Source organism: Lycorma delicatula, chromosome 1, assembly GCF_047948215.1.
Source record: "Lycorma delicatula isolate Av1 chromosome 1, ASM4794821v1, whole genome shotgun sequence".
NCBI classification, from domain to species: domain Eukaryota; kingdom Metazoa; phylum Arthropoda; class Insecta; order Hemiptera; family Fulgoridae; genus Lycorma; species Lycorma delicatula.
The window spans coordinates 75,984,802-76,012,292 of record NC_134455.1 but is presented as its reverse complement, the minus strand read 5'-3'; the positions used below and the strand labels follow the sequence as shown (position 1 = coordinate 76,012,292).

The 27,491-nt window shown below is 32.3% G+C and overlaps 1 protein-coding gene across 1 annotated transcript in view; it reads left to right on the top strand.

Moving 5' to 3' along the window:
- Dnah3 (dynein heavy chain 3, axonemal) overlaps positions 1-27,491 on the top strand; it is a 257,006-nt gene that overhangs the window by 8,813 nt on the left and 220,702 nt on the right. Inside the window, exons 5-8 of the mRNA XM_075354669.1 lie at positions 10,173-10,435; positions 11,713-11,914; positions 20,322-20,525; positions 22,757-22,871. Coding sequence (XP_075210784.1) covers positions 10,173-10,435; positions 11,713-11,914; positions 20,322-20,525; positions 22,757-22,871 — 784 coding nt within the window. The remainder of the gene's footprint in view (positions 1-10,172; positions 10,436-11,712; positions 11,915-20,321; positions 20,526-22,756; positions 22,872-27,491) is intronic.

The following is a 27,491-nucleotide window of genomic DNA, read 5'->3' as shown; positions in this document are numbered from 1 at the left end:
TCTAGCACTATATGTAGAATCTTATTCCAGTCTGTACTCATACCTGACCCAAGGCGGTCGTGTCCAGATGGACTCTCTCAATTCTTGTTCGGATGAACATTACTTTAAGTTTTATTTAGCTTATGTTTGCTACCAAAAAGTTAACTTATAAGTTACAAGTGTTATGTTACAAAATTGTTTTAAACCGCCAAGATGGCGTACAATTAAACGATCCTTCAATCAACAAGGTGTTGTTTTCATTCATCACCTATGAATACATACAGTCAACCCTCACTCTAAAATCTACCGCAACACTGTTGAACAAGGGCGTCCCGTCGACGTCGCAACAGTCACAGTTTACTTTATAAAATGCTTAAAAAAAATATAGTATTTATTGAGGATGTGATCATTTACCCAAAGAATTAACAATTATATTAATATTTAATTTTAAAACTTGTTAAGAAATTTAGTAAAGCAAATTTTTTAACAATAGATTGGTGGTTGTGTCATAGTTTTCAGATATATACAATTTTTTTTGTTAAGTATCAAAAAAAGCAAGAATTGTGAATAATTTTCTATAGTTAAAAATGAAATGTGTTATTACAGTTATAAAATCTTATATTAGTGCTGAAGTATAACCTCTCATTGAAAGAATCAACATTGAATTAATGAGTTGCAGCAGAATTTACCTGAGACAATATTTATTATTATGATCTTGGATCTTCTCATATACATTTAATGAGAAAGATGATATGAATGAAGTGATAGATAAAGAAGGTCCCAGACCCTTGTTGATAACTGAACCCAAGAATAGCTGATATAGAAATCAGTTGTAAGCCATTATATCATCTGGATTGGTTTTTCAAAAAAAAGTAACTCTTAATAAAAACATATTACTGTGTGTAATACTAGTATCAACATGTTATTAAGCTAGTCAAAATTTTACTGATTGGTTTCAAGATAAAAGAGAGAATGATAAGTGGATAGGATGTGTCTTTTCTATGAAAGACTTCAAAATTGGCCTGTTTAGCCAATTTTGAAGCCAAATTTCAAAAGCATGAAAACCATTCGTAAACATATATTGTTCATCGCATTTTCTATGTAGGATTTCTGAATCATATCAAGTGTTTACGTCTTGTTTTTTCAAAAAAGGAAACAAAACTTGACAGTTGCGGGTTCATGATTTTTAACCTTCATGTTTTAGGCAAATCAGAAAATAGTTCTCTATTAAAAATTCATTGTTCTTCTATAATAACTCTCGGGATGGTATCACCTCATGTATTTACTTGAAAGGATTATGCCTAGACTCTTCCAGTAGTAGAAGTGTTCACTATCCTCCCACAAAATACAATTCCCATTATTTTTGGACCCCCCTCATATTCTGCAAGTAACATATATGAAAGTAATCTTTTTTATTATTACAAATTATACAAATCCTAAAAAAAAAATCTTGTAATCCAGGAATTCTCCCATAGTTAATAAATGGCTGTTTCCAAGATTTTGTTAAGTCTTACTAATTATTATTATTCTACAATGTTAATACTTTTTTTAGTTAATTTTATGTATTTTTTATTATTTTTTAAAATTAGTTTTATTATAATTTATAACCAGATATTGCTCTTATCAGAATATAAATTTTATTTTTTAATCATTTTACTGGTTTGATGCATGTTATCCTTCTTTTCTATTTATTATTAATTTGTCTGCCACATTCCTCCTTCACGATTATCTGATTTCTGTAATATTTTAATAGTAGATGGAGTTGAGTTGTTACAGTAAGCAGTTCTGGTTAGAACAGCTGGTGGATATTGATAATAATGTCAGAAAAAATACATAAGTATATGTATTTTTTCTGTTGGACTACTAAGTTCCTTCCTACATTTCTTTCATCTTTCTATATGTATCTCTTCTTCCTCCTTGTATAACATTTTGACATCTTTAGGGTCAGTTTCTTTAGTGTCTGTAATCTTTCTCCATTTTTCCTGTGTTATTATTTTTATTTTTTATACAGTAGTTCATACCATTATTTTCTTCTAAATCTTATGAATGTGAGCATCTGCCTGTAAGCCATTTCTCCTTTGCTTTTGTGTTAATTAGAAGTATTGAAATATTCCAACCAATTTTTAAAATAATATATTGTACCATAAGAAAAAAAATAAAACCATTGGTGTCCAAGAGGTTTGGACTGTTGGGGCCTCACAGGCATCTACCTTTCAGACAAACAGACTGTTACTCAAAAAAATACTTAATTATTTAATTTTATACTATTATTTACTCCACTGTTATTATTATTTTATAATCTTTTACAAGCATTAGTTTGTACTATTTTACGTAGTTGTTTTTCTTTTATATTAAAAAATAGCTCTTTTTATGAAAAAATAGACATCTAAGGAATTTACTTAGTGGAAGAGAAAAAGACTAACTAAAAGTTAGACTTGATAGAAACAAAGAATGAATAAACTGTATTTATTTTAATTATAATTATTGCTTTGTTAATAAAGTTTCAAAACTATGTTGGTCTCTGTTAGTAAAATTGACATCCTAATTGTCAAATTTTAAATATCATATACTGTAGTATTAATCATTTTTATTAAAATGCATGAATGTTATAGTTAGCTTATTTTTATGTAGTTGATCATTTTATTTTTTTGTTTAAATAGTGTCTAAAATTTCTCATAAATCTTCACAACCTGGAAATATTTGTAATATTGAGATGAAAACAGACTATTACCTTTTTTATTCATTCAATATATTTTCTGCATGAGGGAAGTGACATATACTAATTATATTTATGATTTTTGTCATTTTATTATTTTTAATACTTATATTTTTTATTCAAATTTTTTGTAGATTTATTGTAGTCATGAATTTTAAAGGTTTAAACTGTTTTTCATCTTGTAAGGAAATCTAGTGTTCTATGTATTGTAGTAACCAACCTAGCTATTTTTATTATAGCTTTCTTTTATATTGCATGAGCTATGCCCAGGAGCAGTTTCTACTGGTAACATTAATGATGTATAATTTATTTTTTTATTTTTATTTTTTTGTTTTAGACACTATGGACCACATTAAATAAAATTATTTTCCCTGAAATTTTTCATCTTCAGGGAGAATTTTTTCTTCTCCCATTTGTGTTTTTGGTCTTTCTTTTGGATCTGTTGGATTGTTTTTTTTCTTTTTTTTTAGGTTTCTCTGTCTAGTTCATTTATGTCCTTTGTATCAGTTAGTCTGTGTTTTTCTGTTTTTTTATAAAATTCAAAATTTTCTTTTATATTCTGTTTTCATTCATTCTTCTAACATGTCCAGAAGATGGTAATTTACTTTTCCTAAAGTTTGTAGTGATTTCCTTAATATTTTTGAAGATTCTGTGTTTGATGTTAGTTTATAGTTTCTATCAGTCTTGATTGCTTCTAGAATCTTTCTAGGATAATAAAGATTCTAATATTATGAAGAAGTTTTGGACCAGGCATTTTTATTTCTCCGAAGTATTAATATTTTACATATAAGTTTTTTATTTTGTCTTTGTTTTTAGTATTTTAGTTTGGGCTTTAATTTTGATTTTAAAGTTCTACGTTAAGTTTCTATTTTGTTTTAATATTGTTGTTGTCTTATTAGATTTTATATTTTATTTTTATATTTCATGCTTTTGTTTTTCAGGCAATGATAACACGAAACTGATTTTTGCCCAGAAAAAAATCTTTCTTAAAATTTTTCTTTCCATTTTCTTTTTGTCTTCCAGGTTTTTTTTTTTGTCTAAGGGTATACACATTTTATGACATAGGGTGCTTCAAGCATGATTGTAGTGTTATACTGTCTGGTTTTTACATTTATTAAAGTAGACTTTTTGTTGCAGATTTTTCTGCAGAGTTGGAATGCTAGTTCCATTCTCCTGTTCTATCTTAATTATTGTTTCAGAAGATCTGTTAGGGTTATTATTTCTCCAAGATATTTGAACTTTTCGTTCCTGTTTACTATACCATATTTAGTTTCTAACATTTTTCTATATTGTTTTTCTTTTTTTTTACCTAATGATATCGCCACAAAAGCTTGAAGCATGTGCATGGGATATGGAAATGGAATTTTGTAACAAATGAAAAATGCCATGCTAGACTGGGATTTGAATCCGGGCCCTCCGGATGAGAGGCCGAGATGGTACCACTTGCACCACGGAGGCTGGCATGAGTTTTATATCATCATTTTTGACTTCTTGTATAAATCTCTAATCCTGGTTTGTTTTTTTTTATGTAGTGTTTCTATTTGTATTTTTGTTGTTATTGTGTTTTTTGCCAATATTGCTATGTTGTCCGTAAAAGCCAAACAGTCGATCTCTCTTTTAATCTGCCTAATTTGATTCCATTCTGTATTGTATTATTAGATTTAGAAATCAACTCGTCGACTGCAAAGCATATTCTGGAGCAGACATTGGTAGCGTCCATAATTTAGTGATAATGGAATATAAATTGGGGTTTAAAAACCAGAAAAAAAGTGTCAGATGAATCAGTGGAATCAGGGAAGCTTGAAGAAGAGGAGGTAAAGAAGATTTTTGAGAAGGACATTGCAAGAGGTCTGAGTAAAAATGATAAGGTAGAAGATATAGAAGAAGAATGGGAGAATATTAAAAAGAAAAGTCTTAAATCAGCAAAAGTGAACTTAGGCGAAACAAAGAGAACTGGTTAGAAAACCTTGAACGTCAGAGGATATATTACAGCTGATGGATGAACGTAGAAAGTATAAGAATGCTAGTGATGAAGAAGGACAATTTAGAAATACAGTGACAATTAAGTAATTTAGTAACAGTTAAGAAATACTATAAACAGGAAGTGCAAATCAGCAAAAGAAGAGTGGATTAAAGAAAAGTGTTCAAAAGTGGAGAAATAAATAAATGATCATTGGTAAAATAGATGGAGCATACAGTAAAGTTAAGGAGAATTTTGTGTTACATAAATTAAAATCTAATAATGTATTAAATAAAGATGGTACACTGATTTGTAATACGAAAGAAAAGGTTGATAGGTGGGTGGAATATATTGAAGAGTTATATGGAGGAAATGAGTTAGAAACCAATATTATAGAGGAAGAAGAGGAAATCGAAGAGGATGAAAAGGGAGATACAATACTGAGATCTGAATTTAATAGATCACTAAAAGATTTGAATGGCAAAAGGCTCTTAGGATAGACAGGATTCCTGCAGAATTACTGTGCAGTGTAGGTGAGGAAGCGATAGGTAGATTATACAAACTGGTTTTGTAATATTTACAAAAAAGTGGAAGTTCCATCAGATTTCAAAAAGAGTATTATTGTCATGATACAAAAGAAAACAGGAGCAGATAAATGTGAAGAATACAGAACAATTAGCTTAACTACACATGCATAAAAAATCTTCTGTGAGAGGAGAGTAGAAGAAGTATTAGGAGAAGACCAATTTGGTTTCAAGAAAAGTGTAGAAACAAGGGAACCAATTTTAGTGCTCAGATTATTAATAGAAAAAAGATTTTTTTCCTCTTTAGCCTCTAGAAATCACAGTCAGGTATTACTTCAGAGGATGATATATTTGAGTGTAAATGAAATGTAATCTTGTACAATCTCAGGTCGACCACTTCTGAGTTGTATGGTTAATTGAAACCCAACCACCAAAAAACACCGGTATCCGTGATCCAGTATTCAAATCCGTTAAAAGTATGCCTTTATTAGGATTTGAACATTGGAACTCTCGACTTTGAAATCAGCTGATTTCTGAAACGTGTTCGCCACTAGGCTAACCCGGTGGATTAGTAGAAAAAAGATTAAAAAAACAAACAAACAGACATGGCATTTATAGACTTAGAAAAGCATTTGATAACGTAGACTTTAATAAAATGTTCAGCAACCCTAAATAAAAATTTAGGGCTCAAGTATAGAGATAGGAACAATTGCTAACATTTACAGGAACCAAACTACAACGTAATAATTGAGGAACATAAGAAAAAAGCCATAAAAAAAAGGGAGTCCGACAAGGATGTTCCCTATCCCTTTTACTTTTTAATCTTTGTATAGAACTAGCAATTAATGATGTTAAAGAACAATTTAAATTCTAAACAGTGCAAGGTGAAAAAATAAAGATGCTACAATTTTCTGATGATATAGTAATTCTAGCTGAGAGTAAAAAAGATTTAAAAGAAACATTGAATGGCATGAATGAAGTCCTACACAAGAATTACTGCATGAAAATAAACAAGAACAAAACAAAAGTAATGAATTGTAGTAGAAATAATGTTAGATGATTAGTGAATATAAAAATAGGAAGAGAAAAGATTATGGAGGTAGAAGAATTTTGTTATTTGGGAAGTAGAATTACTAAAAGGGGATGAAGCAGGAGTGATGTAAAATGCTAAATAGCACAGGTGAAATGAGCTTTCAATCAGAAACATAATTTGCTTACATCAAAAATTAATTTAAACATCAGGTAAACATTTTTGGAAGTATATGTTTGGAGTGTAGCTTTATATGGAAGTGAAACTTGGATGATTGGAGTACCTGAGAAGAAAAGATTAGAAGCTTTTGAAATGTGGTGCTGTAGGAGAATGTTAAAAATCAGATGGATGGATAGTGACAAATGAAGAGGTGTTGAGGCAAATTGATGAAGAAAGATGTATTTGATTACTAGCAGACCTCAAATTTAGCAATAGCAAAGCATTGCTATTGCTAGATTTGAGTATATATATATTTATATATGTACAGGTTAAATGAACACATATGAAAGTTTGATAAAACATTAAGTTACTGAACATTATCGAACTTAACAAAATTTAGCCTTTCACTTTATAAAAGAATGTAAATAAATCCAAATGTCAAAACAGTACTACCTATCGGATTTAATTCAAGGTACTCTCTAAACATATAGTTGGTTCAAAATATTCCTAACTTTCTTTCTACTGTTCAGATCGAGGTTTTCAATAGCTTTAAACCTTCTCTGGACAATGCAGACTTTTTTACAAAAATCCATACAAATCAGTCCACACACATACAAATATTACCTTTTTTTTTTTTTTTTTTTTTTATTACTTTTAAGACCATAATGGATCACTTTAATTAAGTGATCCATTTTTTTGGCAAGTTCTTTCTTTTCTTGCTGATTTGTTGTTTTTCAGCTTTTCTTTTTTGCCAGTAATTTCTAAAGGTTTCAGATCTTCTTGCCCTTTCTTGTTCAGAGTACACCCGGCTTATTGTTTTCTTGGGTTTTGATAGGAATCTTGTTTCTTTATTTTTTAATTTCTCATAGTTTCCGGTTTTCACGGGTGATGTCTAATTCCTCCATGTCTTTCTGTACTTCATATAACCAGTTCGGTCTGCTTTTCTTGTTCCAGAAAAGTTCTATTATCCGTCTGATAAGTCTGGTCTCTTCCATTCTGAAAATATGTCCTAGAAAGGAAATTTTCTTCTTTCTAAATTTATTAGTTATCAGGATGATAGTTTTGTAAATCTCTTCGTTTGGAATAATTCTCCAAATCTTGTCTTTTTTAATGTTTTTCCCGATGCAGCGTCGTAGAATCTGTCTTTCAATCTTTTCCAGTTTGTCGGTAAACCTTGTCTGGTACGGTCCAAATATGGTTTCGCATCCGTAAAGCATTTCTGGTTGGATAACTGAGTTATAATGTCTTATTTTTGTGTTTATGGACATGCATTTTTTGTTATAGATGTTTTGTGTTTTTATTGTGGCTTTGATGAGTTTATTTATTCTTTCATTCCAGTTTGGATTTTCTTGGAGGTTGGGCGTGATGTTTTCCCCCAAATATTTAAAGTTTTCTACTAGTTCTATGTCATTATTGTTTATTTTTACTTTATGCATAGTGGGTCTCTCACCATAATTTTGGTTTTTTCATATGGAATTTTTAAACCGATTTTTCCTGCAATCTCTTCCAGTGTTGACAGTTGGTATCTGGCCTCTTCTATATTTTGGGATAGTAGGGCTAAATTGTCCGCAAAGCCTAGGTAATTTACTGAGATACCTTTTCCAATTTTAACGTTGTCTTTATTTAATTTTTTCCAATCCCGTATTATATATTCAAGGGCACAGTTGAATAAAAGCGGTGACAGTCCATCTCCTTGTCTCAGTCCTGTTTTGATGTCGAATGGATCAGATATTTCTCCCCTGAATTTAACCTTGGATTTGGTATCCGTTAGTGTTAGTTCGATGATTTTGACTAGTTTTAGGTGAAGCCCTAAATTTCTCAGGATTTTTAGCAGGGATTCTCGATGTACACAATCATATGCTTTCTTGAAAACAATAAAAGTCACTACCTGTTGTTTATTCCTTAGTTTATGATACCCTATAATTAATTTTAAATTTAGAATTTGTTCTGGGCAGCCTCGCCATGGTCTAAATCCCCCTTGGTATTCCCCTAGTTCTTGTTCCAGTTGGTCTTTGATACTGTTGTAAATTATTCTTGATAGAATTTTTTAAGTGCAATCTAGTAAGGAAATTCCCCTATAGTTGTCAGGGTTGGTTTTATCACCTTTTTTATGTAAAGGGTGGATTATTGCGGTTTTCCATTCTTCCGGAAATTCCTTTTTGTGCCATATTTTTACCATTTCTTTGTGGAGATTTCTGTGTACTTTTTCTGACGCGTTCTTCCATAATTCTGCAGTCAGGAAATTTTCTCCACTTGCTTTGTTGTTTTTCATTTGCTTCAGAGCTATCTTTACTTCTGCTAATGTTGGTGGAAGGATGTTTTCTCTTGGTGTTTTAATCTGGGTATTTGTGTTTATTTCCAGAAGTTCTTTTGGTTCTTCACAATTCAGAAGTTTTCTAAAGCTTTCTCTCATGATGTTGGCATTTTATTTATCAGTGTGTGCCAGATTTCCTTCTGAATTTCTTAACGTTAGTGTTGGGGCATTAAATGTAGTGTTCTTCAGTTTAGAGTTTTTGTATATTGTCTTGTATTATTTTTATGGAAGTCTTCCTCAGTCTGTTCTAGTAATTTCTTGTGATACTCCCTCTTTTGATTTTGGATTATTTTTTGTGCGAGTTTTCTTTCTTAGTTTTTGTTGGTTCTCTTCTGTCTTTCTTGATTGGAATATCAACCAAGCCTTGTGTTTGTTTGCCAGTGCTTGATCACAGATAATGTTCCACCACTGGTGTTTACTTTTTTTATCTGGTTATCTGGCAGTGCAATTTCTGATGCTATTTCTTTTAGTTTTTCCACCAGGGCTTCTAGTTTGTTTTCAGACCCTAGTTGGTCTGTTTTTTCGGTGTATGTGACATTTCCTGTAATATTATTCTGGTCATATATAAAGGTAAATATTACTTTTTATATATATATATATATATATATAGAAGAAGAAAGTTTGTTGTATGTTTGTTTCGTAAATATCTCGATACCGGCGCCACCTAGCCAATATAGTTTTTGCAATTTTTTTTTTCTCGTAACTAATATATATTCCTAATATGAGCCAATTCGGACCATAAATGCAATTTTTCTAAATATCTCAATCCTAGCACCATCTAGTGGGTCCATTTTTTGCAAAAATATTTCTTTTCACATAACTAACATATATTCTGAATATGAGCCAAATTGGACCATAAATACAATTTTTCAAAATATTTCGACCCCAGTGTTACCTCTATTGGGTCCAAACTAATTCAGAAACCTTCGCAGGTGTGCACACAACTCACCAAAGTCTCATCGCAAGAATGGTATAGGAATACATGCAGGACAAACAAACATTCATTTTTATATATATAGAAGATTATTTCTTGTCAATTGTATTGAAAAGGTGTTTTTTTGTATTTATTACTATCTCATTAAAAAATGAAATTTATTAGGTTACAAATGATTAAATGTGTAAGCATAAAATAATTACTGTAAGAAACAATTGCCTTATTTCTTCAAATAATGATTGATATGTCGCACACTAGTTGGCAGATATAAATATCATGCTGCAGGATGTGTGTTGATGTTTATAAAGAATAATAAAGTATTATTTTTTTAATATTTTACTGTTCTTTTTGCCTAAATTTAATTCTAAAATCATACTTTCTCTCCCTTATATAATATTAAATGTATAAATTTGACAGTAAGTGACAATTACATTAAAGTTGATTTTAATGATATACATGAATATTATTTTTATCTTTAATTGTAGAATAGCCAGCATTATCCAGCACATATTACTTTTTTCATAATTTTATCACAAATATGACAAATGTTTTGTAGATGCAAGCAACTTGGATGTATCTTGAACCTATATTTAGTTCAGAGGATATAATGCGTCAGATGCCTGAAGAAGCTCGTAATTTCCGAAGTGTTGATAAAAACTGGAGAGCAATCATGACTGCTGTTCAAGAAGATACACACATATTGAAAGCTACTGAATATCCTAACATGTTGGATGTTTTACAACAATCTAATAAAGTTTTAGAGGAAATACAGAAGAGCTTAAATGATTATCTAGAGAAGAAACGTCTCTTCTTTCCAAGGTAATTGTATGTGTTTAGATTCCATTATTGAATTGAAAGTTGACAATTCCATTTAACCTTTGATTGAGCAAATTTTATATGTATATACATATCCATTGTCTGCTTATTAATAAATTTTGAAGCTGTGTATTATTTACATTTAGGTCCATTCCTGAGCATGGTAATTTCTTATATTTTTTGAAGTTGGGAGAAATAACTGATATGTGTGTTCTCTCTTCATTTATTATTTTTCTAAAAGCTCATCACTGTGATATCCAGAGGATGAGAAACCAGAAAAAAATGGCTGTGATCTTCTGTGTTGTCAGGGTTCATTAAAATTTTTCTATCTTCAGTGAATTTGAATGTGCCATTCAATGAATTTTTAAGTTCCTCCATCCCTTGGTATTAGAAATTGATATTTCATCCCAAGCATGGTCTGGGAAAACATTTTTCATCAGTTCGTTTTACCAGTCCAAAAATGTAAATGTAGGTATCATTCTTTTTTTCTATGCATCAATCAACATTTCTAGGTCTCTTTTTTCATTCCATTTAAAATGACATAGTTTTCTGTTAACTGTAATCTATGTAACTGGAAACTCTCCAGGAAAAACATTTATTTGTTTTTTCTCAGACTTAAATTCACTCTTTCAATCCATTCATCTGTTTGTTCATTCGTCCACATTCCTTTTTTCATGTCATATTTGTGCAGCCTCATTTAAAATCAAGTTTAATCGTTGAGAAATTGTGATTCAATTTCTAATGAGTAAAGTGACATACTCATTAGAAATTGAATCACAATTTCTCAACGATTAAACTTCAGTTGTGACAGAATATTTTTTGTTAAAGACATCATTACGCTCTGTCACGGGAAAGAAAACACATGCCTGCTAAGTCATGTGTTCTTATTCACTGTTAAAATTTTACTAGAGGATATATTTATCTTCTTACATAAAGAATTCATTTATAATTCCATTTCCATATTTTTAAAAAAATATTAGAATGGATCAATATTAAGTGATTTCAAATTTCATTTGAAATCATAAATTATGATTGTTCTTTTATAACTTATATATACATTAAAGATACCAGAATCAATAATATATGCATAAAAAATTACCTTGTCAAAATTTTTTTTTAATCTAAAAATGGCCAAAATGAGGAAAGAGTTGTGAAACATAGTGACAGAGATGATAATGATTTTTATACATATAGAGATTAGCAACAGCCTTTATTTTGGTGACCTTGTAGATTATATATAGGAGGGTTCTTTGACGTAATACTGTTAAACTTTATTCCAGATTTTTCTTTCTTTCAAATGATGAATTACTGGAAATCTTATCTGAAACAAAGGATCCACTACGAGTACAACCTCATTTGAAGAAATGTTTTGAAGGGATTGCAAAGCTTGAATTTACAGCTGATCAAGAAATTGTTGGAATGATATCTGCAGAAGATGAAATAGTTCCTTTAAGTGGTACAATAATTCCTGCAGATGCTAAGGTATGGGTTATGATCATTTACATGAAATTTATTTTTGTAAAATGTATATTGACCATTCAGATATTATGATTATTTGTACTAACTATACTGAATCAGAATAATTTTTCAATATTGGAATTTTTTCGAATTTAATTTGGTTCTTAAAATCACTAAATTTTGTTTTCGTGCATGACTTTAGTAAAAATAAAACCTTTTCCAAGGTTTTGTCAGAATGCATTTTCTTCAAACTATTTGTGATATATTTTTAATCTCTTCTTTTTTATTGCATTAAGGATATATTTTTACTTCCTTGTACAAAGTAAAGGAAGTATTGTGATCTCAAAAGATTTTGGTTTTCAGATTTCAATGGAAATATCCATTTGACCATCCCTGAATCCATTTTCACTAGTTTCAGCATGACATCTGTATATATAATATGTATATACACACATACATACATATGTATCTCGCATAACTCAAAAACGATTAGCCATAGAATGTTAAATTTTGGAATTAGGACTTTTGTAACACTTAGATGTGCACTTCCCCTTTTGATTCCAATCGACTGGACCAAAAGTGCCCAAAAAGAATTCAAAGTCCAAAAAAATCTGGATTTTTGATTTTTCTCTAAACTGTAGGAATCAGCTCTAAGTGGTACTTATTTTCATTGGTTCCAGAGTTATAATCAAATAAAATTTTAATTTTTGAAATATTTGGATTGTACAAGCGGAAGGCACATCGGTTTTTTTTAATTTAAATATATTGGTTTATTTATGATTGTTAACTTCCGTTTGTAAACAGATTTTTGAACTGTTGAACCCTCTTGATGGTTCAACAATAATTGGCGAGCATATTAGAACTCCATTTGTCTTGATACCTCTTTCCCATAGTTGAAATCTCCTGATGAAAGTGTTCCCTGTGCTCATTGCTCACTGCACCAAGATTTTCTGGGAAGAAATCTAGGTGCAAGTGCAGGAAGTGTACTTTTAAGGACATATTACAACCCAAATTTTTATAAGATATTATAAGATTGTTGACAATATCACGGTAACTTTCCACCTTTTGATTTCCCAAAAAACTCTGAGTAACATTTTTGAATGCTTGCCAAGCTGCTTTCTCCAGTGGATTAAATAGTTCCTCAAAACTTCTCATCATGCATTAGTTATCGTATTTGTGGACACAAAAATATTCCTTTCCTTAATGAGATCATTAAGATTTTCTTGAGTCAGTAAATGAGGCTCAGATGAATTGCTTTGTTCAAAAGTTGTATCATCCAGAATCTGTTTCTTTTTCTTCCTTACTTGCATCATACCCTGAGCTCTGTTCATGTAATGTCACATGTTCTGAAGTCTTTGGTATGGGCAATTCTTCACAGTGTGGAACTGGTCTCGTTGCAGATTGCAAATTAGGGTACACCACTGTATTTTTTGATTTTGATGTAATCCTATTAATGTTTGTTAAGCAGAAATAACAGTCAGAAGAGTGATCTTTGGGTTCCTCCAAATCATAGGGATAGCAAATGGCATGTGGTGTGTGCCATTTTTCCGTGCAGTGGGAAGCCTAAAACATGATAAACAACAGATATGTGAACCAGACCTTTGTTTGGTCCTGACTTTACACCAGAATAAAGTTATATACTTTTAGGTATACAATAACACTTTTAGGTAGCTATGATGAGAAAGCTACCTATTGTAATGGGTATCACAATTTTGTCTTATGGAAAATTCTGAGATATCTTCGCATTTCACTTCCCCCAGACCCCAAATCCACTGTCAGCTCAAAAGTTTATATATACATTTATACATATATATTTCACTTTCTTGTGGATACGATAACTGCTGTAATTTTGCACCAGTCACTTTCAAATTGTTCCTTAAAAATAACTCAACCGAAAATCTCTGTTGTTAATGGCCAAAATTGGACCATAGGGTAGAAATGGGGTTTTTTTTTTTCGAAAAACAAGTAAAATATGTTCTTAATAAGTAAAATATCAGATTCATTTAAAGTTCCTACTATTCTTTGGATAAGGGCCTAAAGCTTATGTAAGTAAAATTTTTTTATATCACCAACTACTGGTCCTGGGGGTGGAAAAAATGGGGTTTTAAAGACAAAAAAATCATACCTCCTTTAACAGGCACAGTATCGAATCATTTTAAAGTGGACATTAGTCCTCTAAACATTACCTAAAACTTTTGTCTGAAACAATTTTTGATATGACCAATCCTTTCTGCAAGGGATAACCAAAATGTTGTTAGAATTGTAAGAAAATGGGGCTTGTCGTATCCTAAACATGTAAAACTTATTTCACATGAAACCATTTTATTGAGTAAATTTGAAGTTTTTCTTAACTTTTAAGATGGAAATCTTTTTTATCCCCTACTTAGCACTGGTGAAATCTACCTCCAGCATGCCGAAAGGGATTTTTTTACTTATGGTGTAAGGTTTCTTCACCTTTGGGACTTGAGCATCACTTCACCACATACAAAAATTGTTGTTAGGATGATTTTAACTTAATAGGCGTTTTGTAACTAACAACTAATTAAAAGAAATAAATTTGTAAATATGTAATGCCCAATAATTCAGACACACAAAGCACTCACAATGACGTGTTTATTGGTTCACTACTACCTCACAACTGGTGTTGTTCTGATGAATGTGTGCTACACTAAATCCTGTTTGTACATGTCTGTGCATATCTGAACCTGCACAACAGTAGCAACACTTCCCTTTGGAAGCTCATTTGGCTCAGTCATATTTACAATGCTCATAGAGCTTTTACTTGACAATGGAAAAATTGACAAAAAAAAGTTTTAAAATATTTAAAAAAAATTAAAATAAAAAAAATGTGGGGGATAGAGAAATTCCAAATAAATATTTTAAAACAGGATAAATGAATTAAGTACACCTATTGGTACTCATGAGACAATTATCTTGTTGACCAGTGAGTGTAATTATTAACTTCTGATTATAAAAAATATGTATATGTAATTTAATAGACATACAAGGAAGTCATGTGATGTCCACATCAGGTTTTTCTTTGTTTATCTAAATGTCAACAATTCAAGTGATTGATTTTATAAAAGTTGCCCATGTATGTTTTTCATATGCCTTTTTATTTTTTTGGGGTGGAGGTGGAAATGCATTTACGCACCAAGTGTCGGATTCCTGCTGGTGATCTAATCCAACCCCCATCAACAGACTACCGACTAAAACCACCCCCTTTGGAGTAACCCTACGCATCCTGGAAACAACTGGTGGCATTACTTTGAGACGTGTAGGCCCCCTTACGAGCTCACTCATACCAACATGTCTCGAATGCTCCAGACCATCATAATACACTTATAACCTGTTGTAAAATATTATGAAGGCAATAATATTTTGTGTGCATGGCACGACAACCAGCCAGCAAGGCATGCAACAATCTTACCATAAACCTGGGTGGAAAGGCGAACACCTTCAATGCGAAAGGCGAACACAACGTGAAAACAAGCCAATAAGGCAAATAATTTTCTTACAACCTAGTTATCATATTTCTTACGGAAAAACCCGGAATACACTACTCGAAAACATGAAGAACGTGGGGATCATGTCACGAAAATATGCCAACAAGGCAAAAACCATTCTTACAAGTTAAACTTACTTACTACCTTAAAGTATAAACACCTCATCCTTACAATATAAACCTAACCTAAGACTATTAATTTAATATACATAGCAAGGTAGGTTACATCCAATAACACAGACAAAGTATCGATAAATTAACACAAAGCATGTACGATGAAATTATCACTACATTAATGAAATAGAATCACGAACTTAACCTAACACGATACATTCGTGAGAACACATAACCTATATTTGATAATAATATTGTTACAACTCGTATAATCAAGTAAAATAATATAACACATGAAAGAATCACAACTGAAAAATCTAATAATCTTATTCCTTCAAAGGAAATAAAATGCCACGAACAGAGCCAGGATTTGAAATAGGAACAAAGCAACAACGATCTTTCAATTAAGATCATCCTACTTTTTTTTTTCTTCCATTTTATTTTATTATTATTTATTTATTTTTTATATATAAAATCCGCAATGAGAATCCACGACTCCTCGCCTTTATAATATAAGCCTAGCCTAAACATATACCTAACCTAACAATGATTATATAATATTTCTAATAAAACAGAATGTCCATCCAATAAACAGACAAAAGTTCAATAAATTCATTTAAACTTGTATAATCAAATAGAATCACTAACCTAATCTAATCTATCATGAAACATTGGTGAGATCACATAAAATATATTTAATAATATGGTCACAACACATATAATTATAACGCAATCGTATAGTCATAAAAGTGAAATCACAAAACTAGTAACATGTCATTGTATCGCGACTTCAATAGCAGTCTGCGATTCAACATATTTCTATTACCATCAACCTTATTGGTAATTATGGATAAAACTGTGCCTCCTCCTCATTTTTTTTTCAAGAATGCCCTGATAAACGTAGCCATGACAGCCCAGGACGTCTCACTTCTTAGCATTTTCTCTCCGATACTGTCCGGGGAGATGGGACCCACTTCTTGGACTACCTGCATTCTCAGAAGCTCCCATCTAGGGCACACAAAAAATGTGTGTTCGAAAGAATCAACTGCTGCCAAGCAATACACGCACCCACGGGTGTTTCTCTTGAACAGATAGGAGTTAAAATACCCCTGCCCCTAAAGAACTGGGTGAGATAAAAGTCCAACTCCCCCAACCCTCTCTATCCACCCTGTTTTGCATGGTAGGCATCAGCCTTCTTGTCCATTGACCTTTTTGGGAACCCTCCCATCTACTTTGTCAGCAAGCCAACAGATTTCACCTAGTCTCGTTTCTCCACCAGCCAAGGTGCTATGATCACAAGTACCTTTATCTTCTCTACTGGTACCTCATCAGGCCCCAGGCTCTTACCACCAATGAACCTACCCGCCACAGACTACCTCATCCACAGTGAAACGCCTGATGTCATCTGCAACAAACTAATCTGGTTGCAGTCTCACTGACCGTGAATAGCTCCTCTACCACTTTCCTCAGGAGCCCGGCCGGCAGAATGGAAAGAGACCTACCAAACTTACTAATCACAATACGGTAGGCGTCTCCCCAAGGGTCCCTGTCCAATTGCAGACACAACTCCTTCCACTTCTGCTTCTTGGACTTCAGGATCGCGTCTCTGAAGGCTTTCTTTGCACTACGAAGAACATCCAGAGCCTCTTGTCTGCCTCCTGCCATTCCTTCGACCATCCCTAACGTACCTCCTCATAGCCCAGATGCAGTCAGCTCTTCTAGCTGCCACTTCTGGGTTCCATCAATAGACCCTCCTCCGCCTGGTGTTCCCAACTACAGGTTTCACCTCTGCGCACGCCTTGCTCAGGAGACTACACGAATCCTCGAAGGAAAGGATCTCTGTATCCACCACCTCCCTCTTCAGAACTTCCTTTATCCGCTCCAGCTCCAGCTAAGTGGGCCTCCACCGCGTTTACATAACTTCCTGCACAGGGTCGGGCAACAGTATCTGGAAGAAGATAAATCTGTGATCGATCACAGACTCCTCTTCCAGTACCTCCCATCTGTCGATGAAGCTGAGGAGATCCACTGACGCAAACGTGACATCGCGTACGCTGCCATAATCCCCTCTAACAAAAGTGGCAGCGTTCCCTCGGTTAAGGCACAAGCTGCAGAGATCCATGGGCTCGATTAGCCTCATACCCTGGATGTCTGTAGCACGGCAGCCCCAGACCACGCTCTATGCAAGTCTCCAGTGACGATAACCCTCTTTTGCACTCTGGAAATAGAGTCCGTCAGCTCATCCAGGAAGACCTCAAACTGGTACAGTGGCACATTAGGGGATATGTAGCAACTGTAAAAATGAAGTCTTCCAGTTCCACATACACAAAACCCCCGCCCACAACAACTGCTAACGACAGGGACTCTGACACTTCACCTACCATGCTGTTGCCATGGATGTCGGAGCCCAGCCATCACGAATCTTCCTGGGGTATGGCTCGCTGATGAGCATCCACCTCTTTGTCTCCCACCACCTTTAGCATCATGCCGTGTGTCGAGACACTTCTGTTAAACATTAATTTGGAGGAATTTCATATTTAATTCCTTCCTTCCTTACCCTCCTCAATAGCAAATGGGCACAACTTGCCACCGGTTCCATGCCCTTCTCCTCCACAGGCCAGACACTTACTAGGTCCACTGCAATTCTTGGTCAAGTACCCATCCATCCTGCGATTGAAACAAAGGCTCTTGCGGTTTGGGCCTTTGCACTTGGCAACCACAAGCCCATTTCCTCAACATTTGAAGCATTTCAACTCCTCTTTCCATTCCTCTCTCTTCTCTCTACAGAGGTTCTTTCTCTCTCTTCTGTCTACAGAGGTTCCGTGCCGCCACCTCCTCCAGTTTCACTACGACGTTCCAGGTTTCCCCGTATGCGGATCTCCTCGCTATAATAACTGGTGAACTCTTGGCTTTGTTGGCCACTATTATTACCTCAACGACCTCTTTGTGGTCTTTGTCAGCACAGATATCCCTAATCTTGATGGTGGCTAGTTTGGAAGCTTTCACCTTGGTAGTGACCTTGACCTCCCCTACCTTATCCTGTATCCTTACTCTCACTTCACCTAAAGCCTCCTTCTTTTCATTGACCTTTATTTCTAGTATATCTCTTGGCCCTTTTCTCATTGAGAGAAATTCCACACCCTCCATGATTGCCGTTTCGTTTTTCACCTGTTTAAGTATGTCAGCGTATCCCCTACCCTTTGAAGAGACTACCACAGTCCGCACATGGTGTGTGGACTCCTTGCCTTTAGGTGTCTGGGCACTCCCTACATCACTGCAGGTGTATAGAGCAAACTGTGTGTTACCACTCCTCCCTTCTCTTTCAAGCCACTTCCTTAGTGGAATCAGTACCTTGTTTCTGATAATGACATTACTATCAGGGAGTACATCCCCCAATTGCGTTCTTGCCTTCTCCAGGCCGTCCATTAAAAGCTCCATGACCTCCTTATCACTACCATCAGTATCTACCATGAGTACACAATTTTGTAAGCACTCGGCTTCATCATCCACGACAAACTTTAACCTTCTTGAGCTTCCCCACCCTAATCATGCCATTCAGAGGAGGCATAACACTAGGGAAGGCTTTCTTTCTACAGCGGGCAAGATCTACCATGGTGACGATGTCCGCCTCGTCACACGCTGGCAGACCTGCCTTTAATGTTAGTAGATGAGGTGAAGATTGGAAACTACAAGGAGATGGAGGTACAGCTTAGGACAGAAATGGAGAATATACAATGTATATCACATTATTTGATTTACATTTAAAACACACCTTAAAGACAGTGGATCTTTTAAGTTCCAACTATAATTGATTGTGAATTGTACTGAGATATATGCATTTAGTGTTTTACTTGATCTTAACTAGAATAGATAAATAAATAAATTGATTGGAATATATTAGTATTCAAGGGGATACATTGACTGAAATGAAATGTTGGATGTGAGCACTGAACTGTTATAAAAAATTATTGTAATAAACTTGTATTAGTTTGTAAAAGCTATTATTTTTATGTTTTTAAAATAATATTTTTGATTATTACAAACAAATGTTTCTAAAATTCTTAGAATAAACTGCTTAGTAAAAATGATTGATTTTGTGCGTTAAATATTTTATATTCATAGTATATTATATTTTATGCACAATAGACGACACCAGTATAAAAAAGCAACAAAAAAAAATTATAACAATAGTGTCAATTAAATTATTAATTTTGCCATGTAAAAACACAGGATTAAAATAGACAAAATAAATATATAGTAACATAATGGACACTGCACAGTAGTCCTGATGGATCCACAGAAATTTTAATATATGCCCATTATCTAATCTAGTAACACTATGAAACCAACTATGTATTTATTTATAATATATTCAATTATACATGTACAAATACAGACACTTACACTGGTTTACTTGAACTAGTTGTGTTAAAGGAGATTTAATAAAGAAACTGGGATTTGATAAATTATTTTATTTTCAGTTTTTACAATATTCTTTCTTAAAACTAAAATTATTTCACTTAAAAAACATAACAGTTACATAATTTGAAGTGTTATTCTCACATAATAATATACTGTTACTTCACATAGCAAAAACTGAAAGTATAATGTGCAATTATATTTCAATATTTATAAAGTATTTATTTGTAAAACCAATTGTAAATATATGATTGTGCAAATGGTATGTGTAGGGATTTCCAGGGCTTTATTTTTATGGTATAAACTTTTGTAAAATTTTGAATAAAATAAATTACATTAATTTGGATGAAACATTATTTTGTTGCATTTACATTAGTTTTTTTTTTTGCATAGGGATTGGTAGAGAAATGGCTATCACAAGTGGAAGAATTAATGATTGCATCAATACGAGATGTTTGTATTGGGGCAGTGTGCGCTTACAGTAATGTTCCCAGGTCTCAGTGGGTTCTTGAATGGCCTGGTATGGTTATACTCTGTGCTAGTTCAGTGCACTGGACTGCTGAAGTTACAGAATCTATTACAGAAGGAAAACTTCCTGTAAGTTTTTATGTTACATTACTTTTTTAATCAATATACTTTTTTATGAGATTAGTGGATTTACAAGTTTTTTATATTATAAATTTTAACATATGACTCTATAGTATAAGGGAGGACTGAAACTTAATGCTCACTGGAATGTAAGAAGATCAATCACTGCCATTCTGCTATTAACATTCCAAAACTTGTTGACCCATGCTCTCTCTTTTCTTTCAGTCACCATTGTTATGAAATTGAGTATGTCAATGTGTCTAAAACAACGTGCAGTGATTGAATTATTTACAGTGAAAAAAGTGAAAGGTGTGACATTCATTCTTGTCTGAAACCATTTATGGTGATGAAACTGTAGATCAAAGTACTGTGAGTAGATGGACAATAAAATTTCAGGAATCAGAAGATGGTAAAGCAAATCTTGAGAATGAACCTTTCAGTGGTCGAGCAGTTTCTATAACTGACAGGAAGCACCAATAGGAAAGTGGATGAATTGATTCAGAATTACAATTTGATCACACAACAATCAGATCAACCTAGATTATTATATTGAATGAATGAGTAGAGCACTTTATTGCACAACTGGACTGCCATAAAATCTTTTGTGGTGGGTATTATACAAACTCACAGAAATGAACAAAGAACAATGAAAGGAATGTTGTGAACAGATTCTTAAAATGTTATTTGGTGAAGGAGATGGTTTTCTTTTCAATATTGTGATGGGAAATGAAACTTGGATGCATCATTACGAGCCAGAAGAAAAATGGCAGAACATGGAATTTTATTGTGGCAAACCATAGTGAAGTGTGATTCGCTACAATCAAAATTCAAAACACTACCCTCTGCAAAATATTTTCTTCACAATGTTCTGAAATTCTAAACTTGTGTTTGTTACCAGCTACTTGGAAGCTGGGTCAACTGTAAATTTTGTGCAATGCGTAGAACACCTTGGGAGACGTCTGTTGTATTTGACAATCCACAGAGATGATAATTCTGCAGTACAATGATACTCGTCATGTACATTGTGTGCAACCACCGAGGCTCTTGTGAAGTTGAAATTTGAACTTATTCCACAACCTCTATTCTCACCATATTAAGTGTTTCCTTAAAACATTCCACACTGTTATTGCTGGCATTGTTAGTTTGCAGCTGGATTTCCTAATATATTTTTTAGGACTACACAGGAAGACTCCCGGGTAAGCTCAACATTTTCTTCAATCTTGGTCGTCCTGTACTGTTTCCTTTACAAAGACATCCAATTGTTTTAAACTAATTATGCTATCAAATATGAATGTTATGGTCACTTAGAGGATGACAATTAAACTTTTTACAGAACACATGTTGAATTATAACTACTGATTTACATATAATAAACTGCAAAACACTGAAGGCTTTTTTATTCAGGAGACATCATCTTTGCTGGTGACTAGCAAAAAGATAGGCAATCTACCTGCAGCCAAGCGCGCAACTAAAATTTCTTTTTTGTTCTTTGAATTTAGTCTTAAATCAATGGCGTATACCTCATCCAAGAGATATAATGAATTTAAACCCTGATATTCCTTTTTTGTAAATGCGGTGTAAGAGATTGATATTAGTACATGGGCCAGCATGGAATTGCAGTTATTAATAGCAAACGGATTAGCTGATTAATTTGTCTCCTACTGATATTTATCAAGTCAGTTCAAACACATTGATGGAATTCCTTTTCATATACAGTATGTTTTATTTCAGAATACCTTCTTTTTTTTATAATTTTAATGTAGACTTAATATATTCTGGATGTAGCCCAAACTGTAGTGTTAAAAATTGTCTAGGGTTATAATGTGCTATTGTGTTTAATGATTTCATTGTTCTAAATCTAACTGAAAATTTTATTTTAGAATAGTATTTTATAATGAAACAAGGAATTATCTTACAAGTGACTTAATGGAAGTTTGTCACAGATTCATTTTGAGGTTAAGTATTTGTATAATAAAAAACTGTTTTACTGAAATTAATATTTTTAAGATTCATATTATTCCTGTCTACTGTTAAATTATATTTTTAATTATACTGTATAAACCACCTAGTACAGAATATTGAGGTAATGTGAGTTTTACTTTAATTTTTTTCATCAAAAAATCACGATAGGTGGTTTTCATATTATAGAAATTAAAATAAAAAAATTATATGTATTTTTTTTATATAAGATAATTAAAAATTGTTTGTTCTTTTTATATATATATTTTTCTGTTATAAAGGATTACCTTAAAATATGTAATAAACAAATTGGTGGAATGGTTGAACTTGTACGTAGCAGATTGAGTCGAGGATCTCGTATTACTATATGCGCATTAATTGTCATTGATGTACATGGTACAGTGATTTGTTGTATATATTAATTTATGTTTATATTTATATTAATTTATATTATATAAATATAATTATATTTATATTAAGTCTACTTTAATAAATATTTAGTTAGATTAATCACTCAAGTACATTTAAGAAGAAAACAAAATTGGTAATATCGGAGGAGATTATCCTTAATCTCAGAATGTCTTAGAACTTTTAAACACTTTCACACAGAGTGGTGAAAGGTATACTAGATGTTTAGTTTGGTTTCAGGAAGAGCATCAGTTAAAAGATAAAGTGAGTAATATAAGCATGTAACATTATTAAATTTTAAGTGTTTAATGGTTGTTATTATCTATATAAATAAAACTGTAAATGTTCGTTGGCTCAAAATCTTAAATCTCCGAAACTTCTTCACTGATTGCTTTGAAATTTTGTCACAATTTTGCATCTGAATACGCATATATTTTTATATACCTACTATTTATATAGCTAAGATGTCACACGTGACAGGTAAAAACATGTTTTTTTTTTTTTTATAAACAGTGCTATCTGTTGACATAAGAGCAACACATCCTATACTAAATATTTTACAATTCCATTTCAGTGTTTCTAATATGTGTGTCCATTGTAAACTAAAAAATTACTGGACTGATTTACGCGCAGGGAAAAAGGGAGAAAGGGAAAAATCAGAAAAGGGAAATTGAAAAATGTACAAGGAAAAAGGGGGAAAAGGGAAAAAATAAAAAGGGGAAAAGGGGAAATGAAATGAAAACGAGAAGGGAGAAAAAGGAAATGTGGAAGAGTAAGTGGAAAGGGGAAATAAGAGGAATTTGGAAGAAAAGGGAAAGGGGAGGAAAAGGGAATATGGTAAAAATTAAAATGGGTAAAAGGGGAAAAAAGGAAAAGGAAGAAAAGGAATTTTGTTTAGTTCCGTAATGTTCATTTTTTTAATGTTTTATCAAACTTTCAATTGTGTTCATTTAATCTAGACATATACTTAAATCTAGCAGTTGCAAAGCATTGCTGGGTCTGCTAGTAATCTATAAACTGCTTTAGTTTTGATTGATTCAATCATATGATATTTTGAAGCGGCTGTATACCAATTTTTTTTTTATTTGAAGCTCATAGGCAACTGGGTCTATTATTCATGTAATAAGTACACCTGTAGCTAGTTATATTATTAGATTTCCAGGTTTTAATTAAAACCCTATAACAAAATGGTGGTCAATAAACAGAATGATTAAGGATCATTCTCATGTACAGGTATTAAAATGAATAAAATTATTTTATTTTAAACAAGAATTAGAGAACTTCATTATTTCAGGCCTTTTTAAATTTTTTCCCTGTTAAATATGAATAAAAAGAACTGAAGAATGTTGAGGATCTTATTTAACTGGGTTATGAATATAATTTAGTTTCATCTGATTGTTAATTTCATCATCAATATAATATAATTTCATCTGATGCGATTGAGGCTGCTTATTGTAACAAAGTTAACCAAATGAAGAAAACTATAATGTTTATCATTTAGTTAATATTATCAATTTATTGAAATTCTGACCTAAAGCATCATGGTAGATATGTTATGGATAAGTTACTTATTGTAATCGACTGTTCAGCTATTGTTATAATTTCCAAACTCTTTATTTTTATAACTATTTATTTATTCAGCAAATACAGGATGTCCCATATAAAACGTAACCCAGCCTTATATTGGTAGGTATTGAAATAATAAAAAGGCATTTGTAAATGTAAATGTAATTTTTATTATTACCATCCATTACCTTACATTTAGAATAAATGTTGGAAGTGGCCGCCATCTTCTTGAATACAAGCTTCAATTCTTTTTACAGCGTTTCTAGCAACTTTTTTCAAAGTTTGTGGCTGGATATTTAATAAAGCTTGTTCAATATTGACTTTCAAGTGTTCATGGTTTGTTGCTGTAGGCTTTTTCTTTGGGGTAACCCCATAGAAAAAAATCCGCCGCAGTCAAATTTTGAGATCTTGGTGGCCACAAGCCTCGACCGATAACACAATTACCAGAGAATTCCTCAACAAAATTAGAAGTTGAACCTGCGTAGTGCGATGTCGCACCGTCATGTTGTAGCCAGCAGTGTCTGTCTTCCTCTTCCAAGAGTGCAATGAACTGAAATAAAATATCTTGATATCGTTCTGCATTAATGGTGTATTCGAAAAAAATAGGACCAATTATTTTCTTTCGCGATATCACGCACCACATGCCCAACTTCTGCGGGTGTAATTGTTTTTCGTGATAAATGTGGGGATTTTCAGCACTCCAAATTCTACTGTTTTGGCTGTTTACATAGCCATCCAAATGAAACCATGCTTCATCTGTGAAAAATAACGAATCCATAACATTAATTCCCTCACGCAGAAATCGACGGAACCATTGACAATATTGTAGCAGTTTTTCTTTGTCGGGCTCAAGAAGTTGATGAACCGTTTGAATGCGATAAGGTCGTAATTGTAATTGCTTGGTCGCCCGATGAACAGTTGATTTAGACAAATTAATTTCAGCAGACAAACGTCTGATCGATTTATTTGGCGAGGTGAGTAATCAGTCTATGATTTCAGTGACTGTATCTGTATTCAACACTGACGCAGATCTTTTGTGTTCCTTGTTATTAACAGAACTAGTCTCTCTAAATTTTGCGACTAACCTTAATACTGATGTTTTATTAGGAGCTGGTTTATCTGCGTACTTTGGCGAAACAAATCTTGCACTGCAACCACTGATTTCGTACTGAAGTACGGCTCAACAATGAAAACACGTCCATCTAGCGAAAACACCATCTTGTCTCTAGCAATACACTGAACATTATGATTGCATTGTTGTTACTATCGGTAGTGTTCTACTGCGTCGCCACAATGTTCAGATGTTGGACGAGTCCATTTCAGTAACGAGTAGGGGAATAAGCTTGACTTTTGAAATTTCATGGATGAGTGATTGATGGGTTGCGTTTTATATGGGACACTATATATTTAATGGATTTAGTATATATAGACTTGATTTATTTAACAGATTTTACTACAGTGTTTACTTATTTTATTTTAATAAGGTGAATGATAATGGAAACACATTTTTATCAGGTATGTCCATATTTATCAATATAAGAATGACTCATATCGTGTGTAGTCAACAGAATTCTTGTATTCTCCTTCACATCTTTGTCAGTCTTGTACTGTGATTTATTCAATATATATTTGTGTTTAATTTATTGCACAAAGTGCGAGTTTTGTTATAGTTTAATGTTGTGTTTGATATCAGTGTTTCTGAATTAAATTTTGAATTTTGCATCTAACAGAATTTACATTTTCAAAAATTAAGATGCAAAAGATTTACATAATGTTTAAAGAACATTTAACTATTTTGAGCTGTATTAACATGAATAGAGATAAAGAAAAACTTGTGGTTAATGGGAAATCAAAGTGCCCATCTTGTTTTAAATTTGCCAGTAAGCTGTCTGTGGAATTCCATGCAAACATCAATGCTTGAATGATCACAGAAATTTTGAATAATTGGATAATTAAGTCAGATAACCAGTTGAACCATAGCATTATTATTCCTTATAACAACTGTGTGGCACACATCATCATAAGCAAACTGAATGGAATAATTAAAGTATTGTTTCTTCTTGTGAATACTATCACTAAATGAATTGGATTAAAAAAGTACTATTTATCTTTTAGTAATATCTTGCAATCAAGTGATAAAAGTCATTGTATGAAGTTGCTTCAAAGTAGATTTTAAAAGAATTCATAACAGAACTGTCAGAAGAAAATATTTTGTTCATGGATTTAACGATAGAAGATTACAAAAACTGGATGGCAATAGACAAAAACATTATTTTTGCAGTTGAACTCACAGAACAAGATATTTATGAGGCACTTGCTTCAACAATAACAAAAAACAACAGTTGTAGAAGAATCACTAAGAAGGTGAAGATGGAAGGAATAATGTGTGAGCTCCAATAAGGAAGTATGTTTTTAATATAAGAAAATTCCTCATTCTAAAATGAAAAATTTAAAAAAGATAATTTTTCATAAAGTAAAATATTTTACTAAAAATAATTAATTCTATAATCAACTATAATGACTGTTTTATATACATGTTAAAGTACAAGAACATTATACAATGCATTTTTGTAGATTTTTCAATGAAAATAATTTTTTTTTTTTGATTGATATTATATTTTATTTATTGTAAATTATAATCTGAAAAGTTAATCTCCAGATTATTTTACTTGAGATTGTGTCAGAGGAAGCTTAGTTTTCTTATTTTCTTCAGTCATGGTAGTTTTTGGACCCTCATCTTTTTAATATTGTCCCATAATTTTTTAATTTATTTATTAAGTAAAAAAAATATTCTTTCTTGACAGTGTTGTACTTAAAATAATTGTATCATTATTTCTAACAAGACTTATGCCATGCTTGTAATATATTTTAATACCTTATTCTTCTGTTATTAATCATTAAATTCATGTAATGAGTGTTTTTTAGAGTGATAGAACTTCGAATTGAATTAAAACACACAAAAAGGTTAAGTTTTAAGCCAATTTTGTTTTTATCTGAAAGATAACTTTTTGACATGTAAATTTTGAAAATAATTTTCAGTTT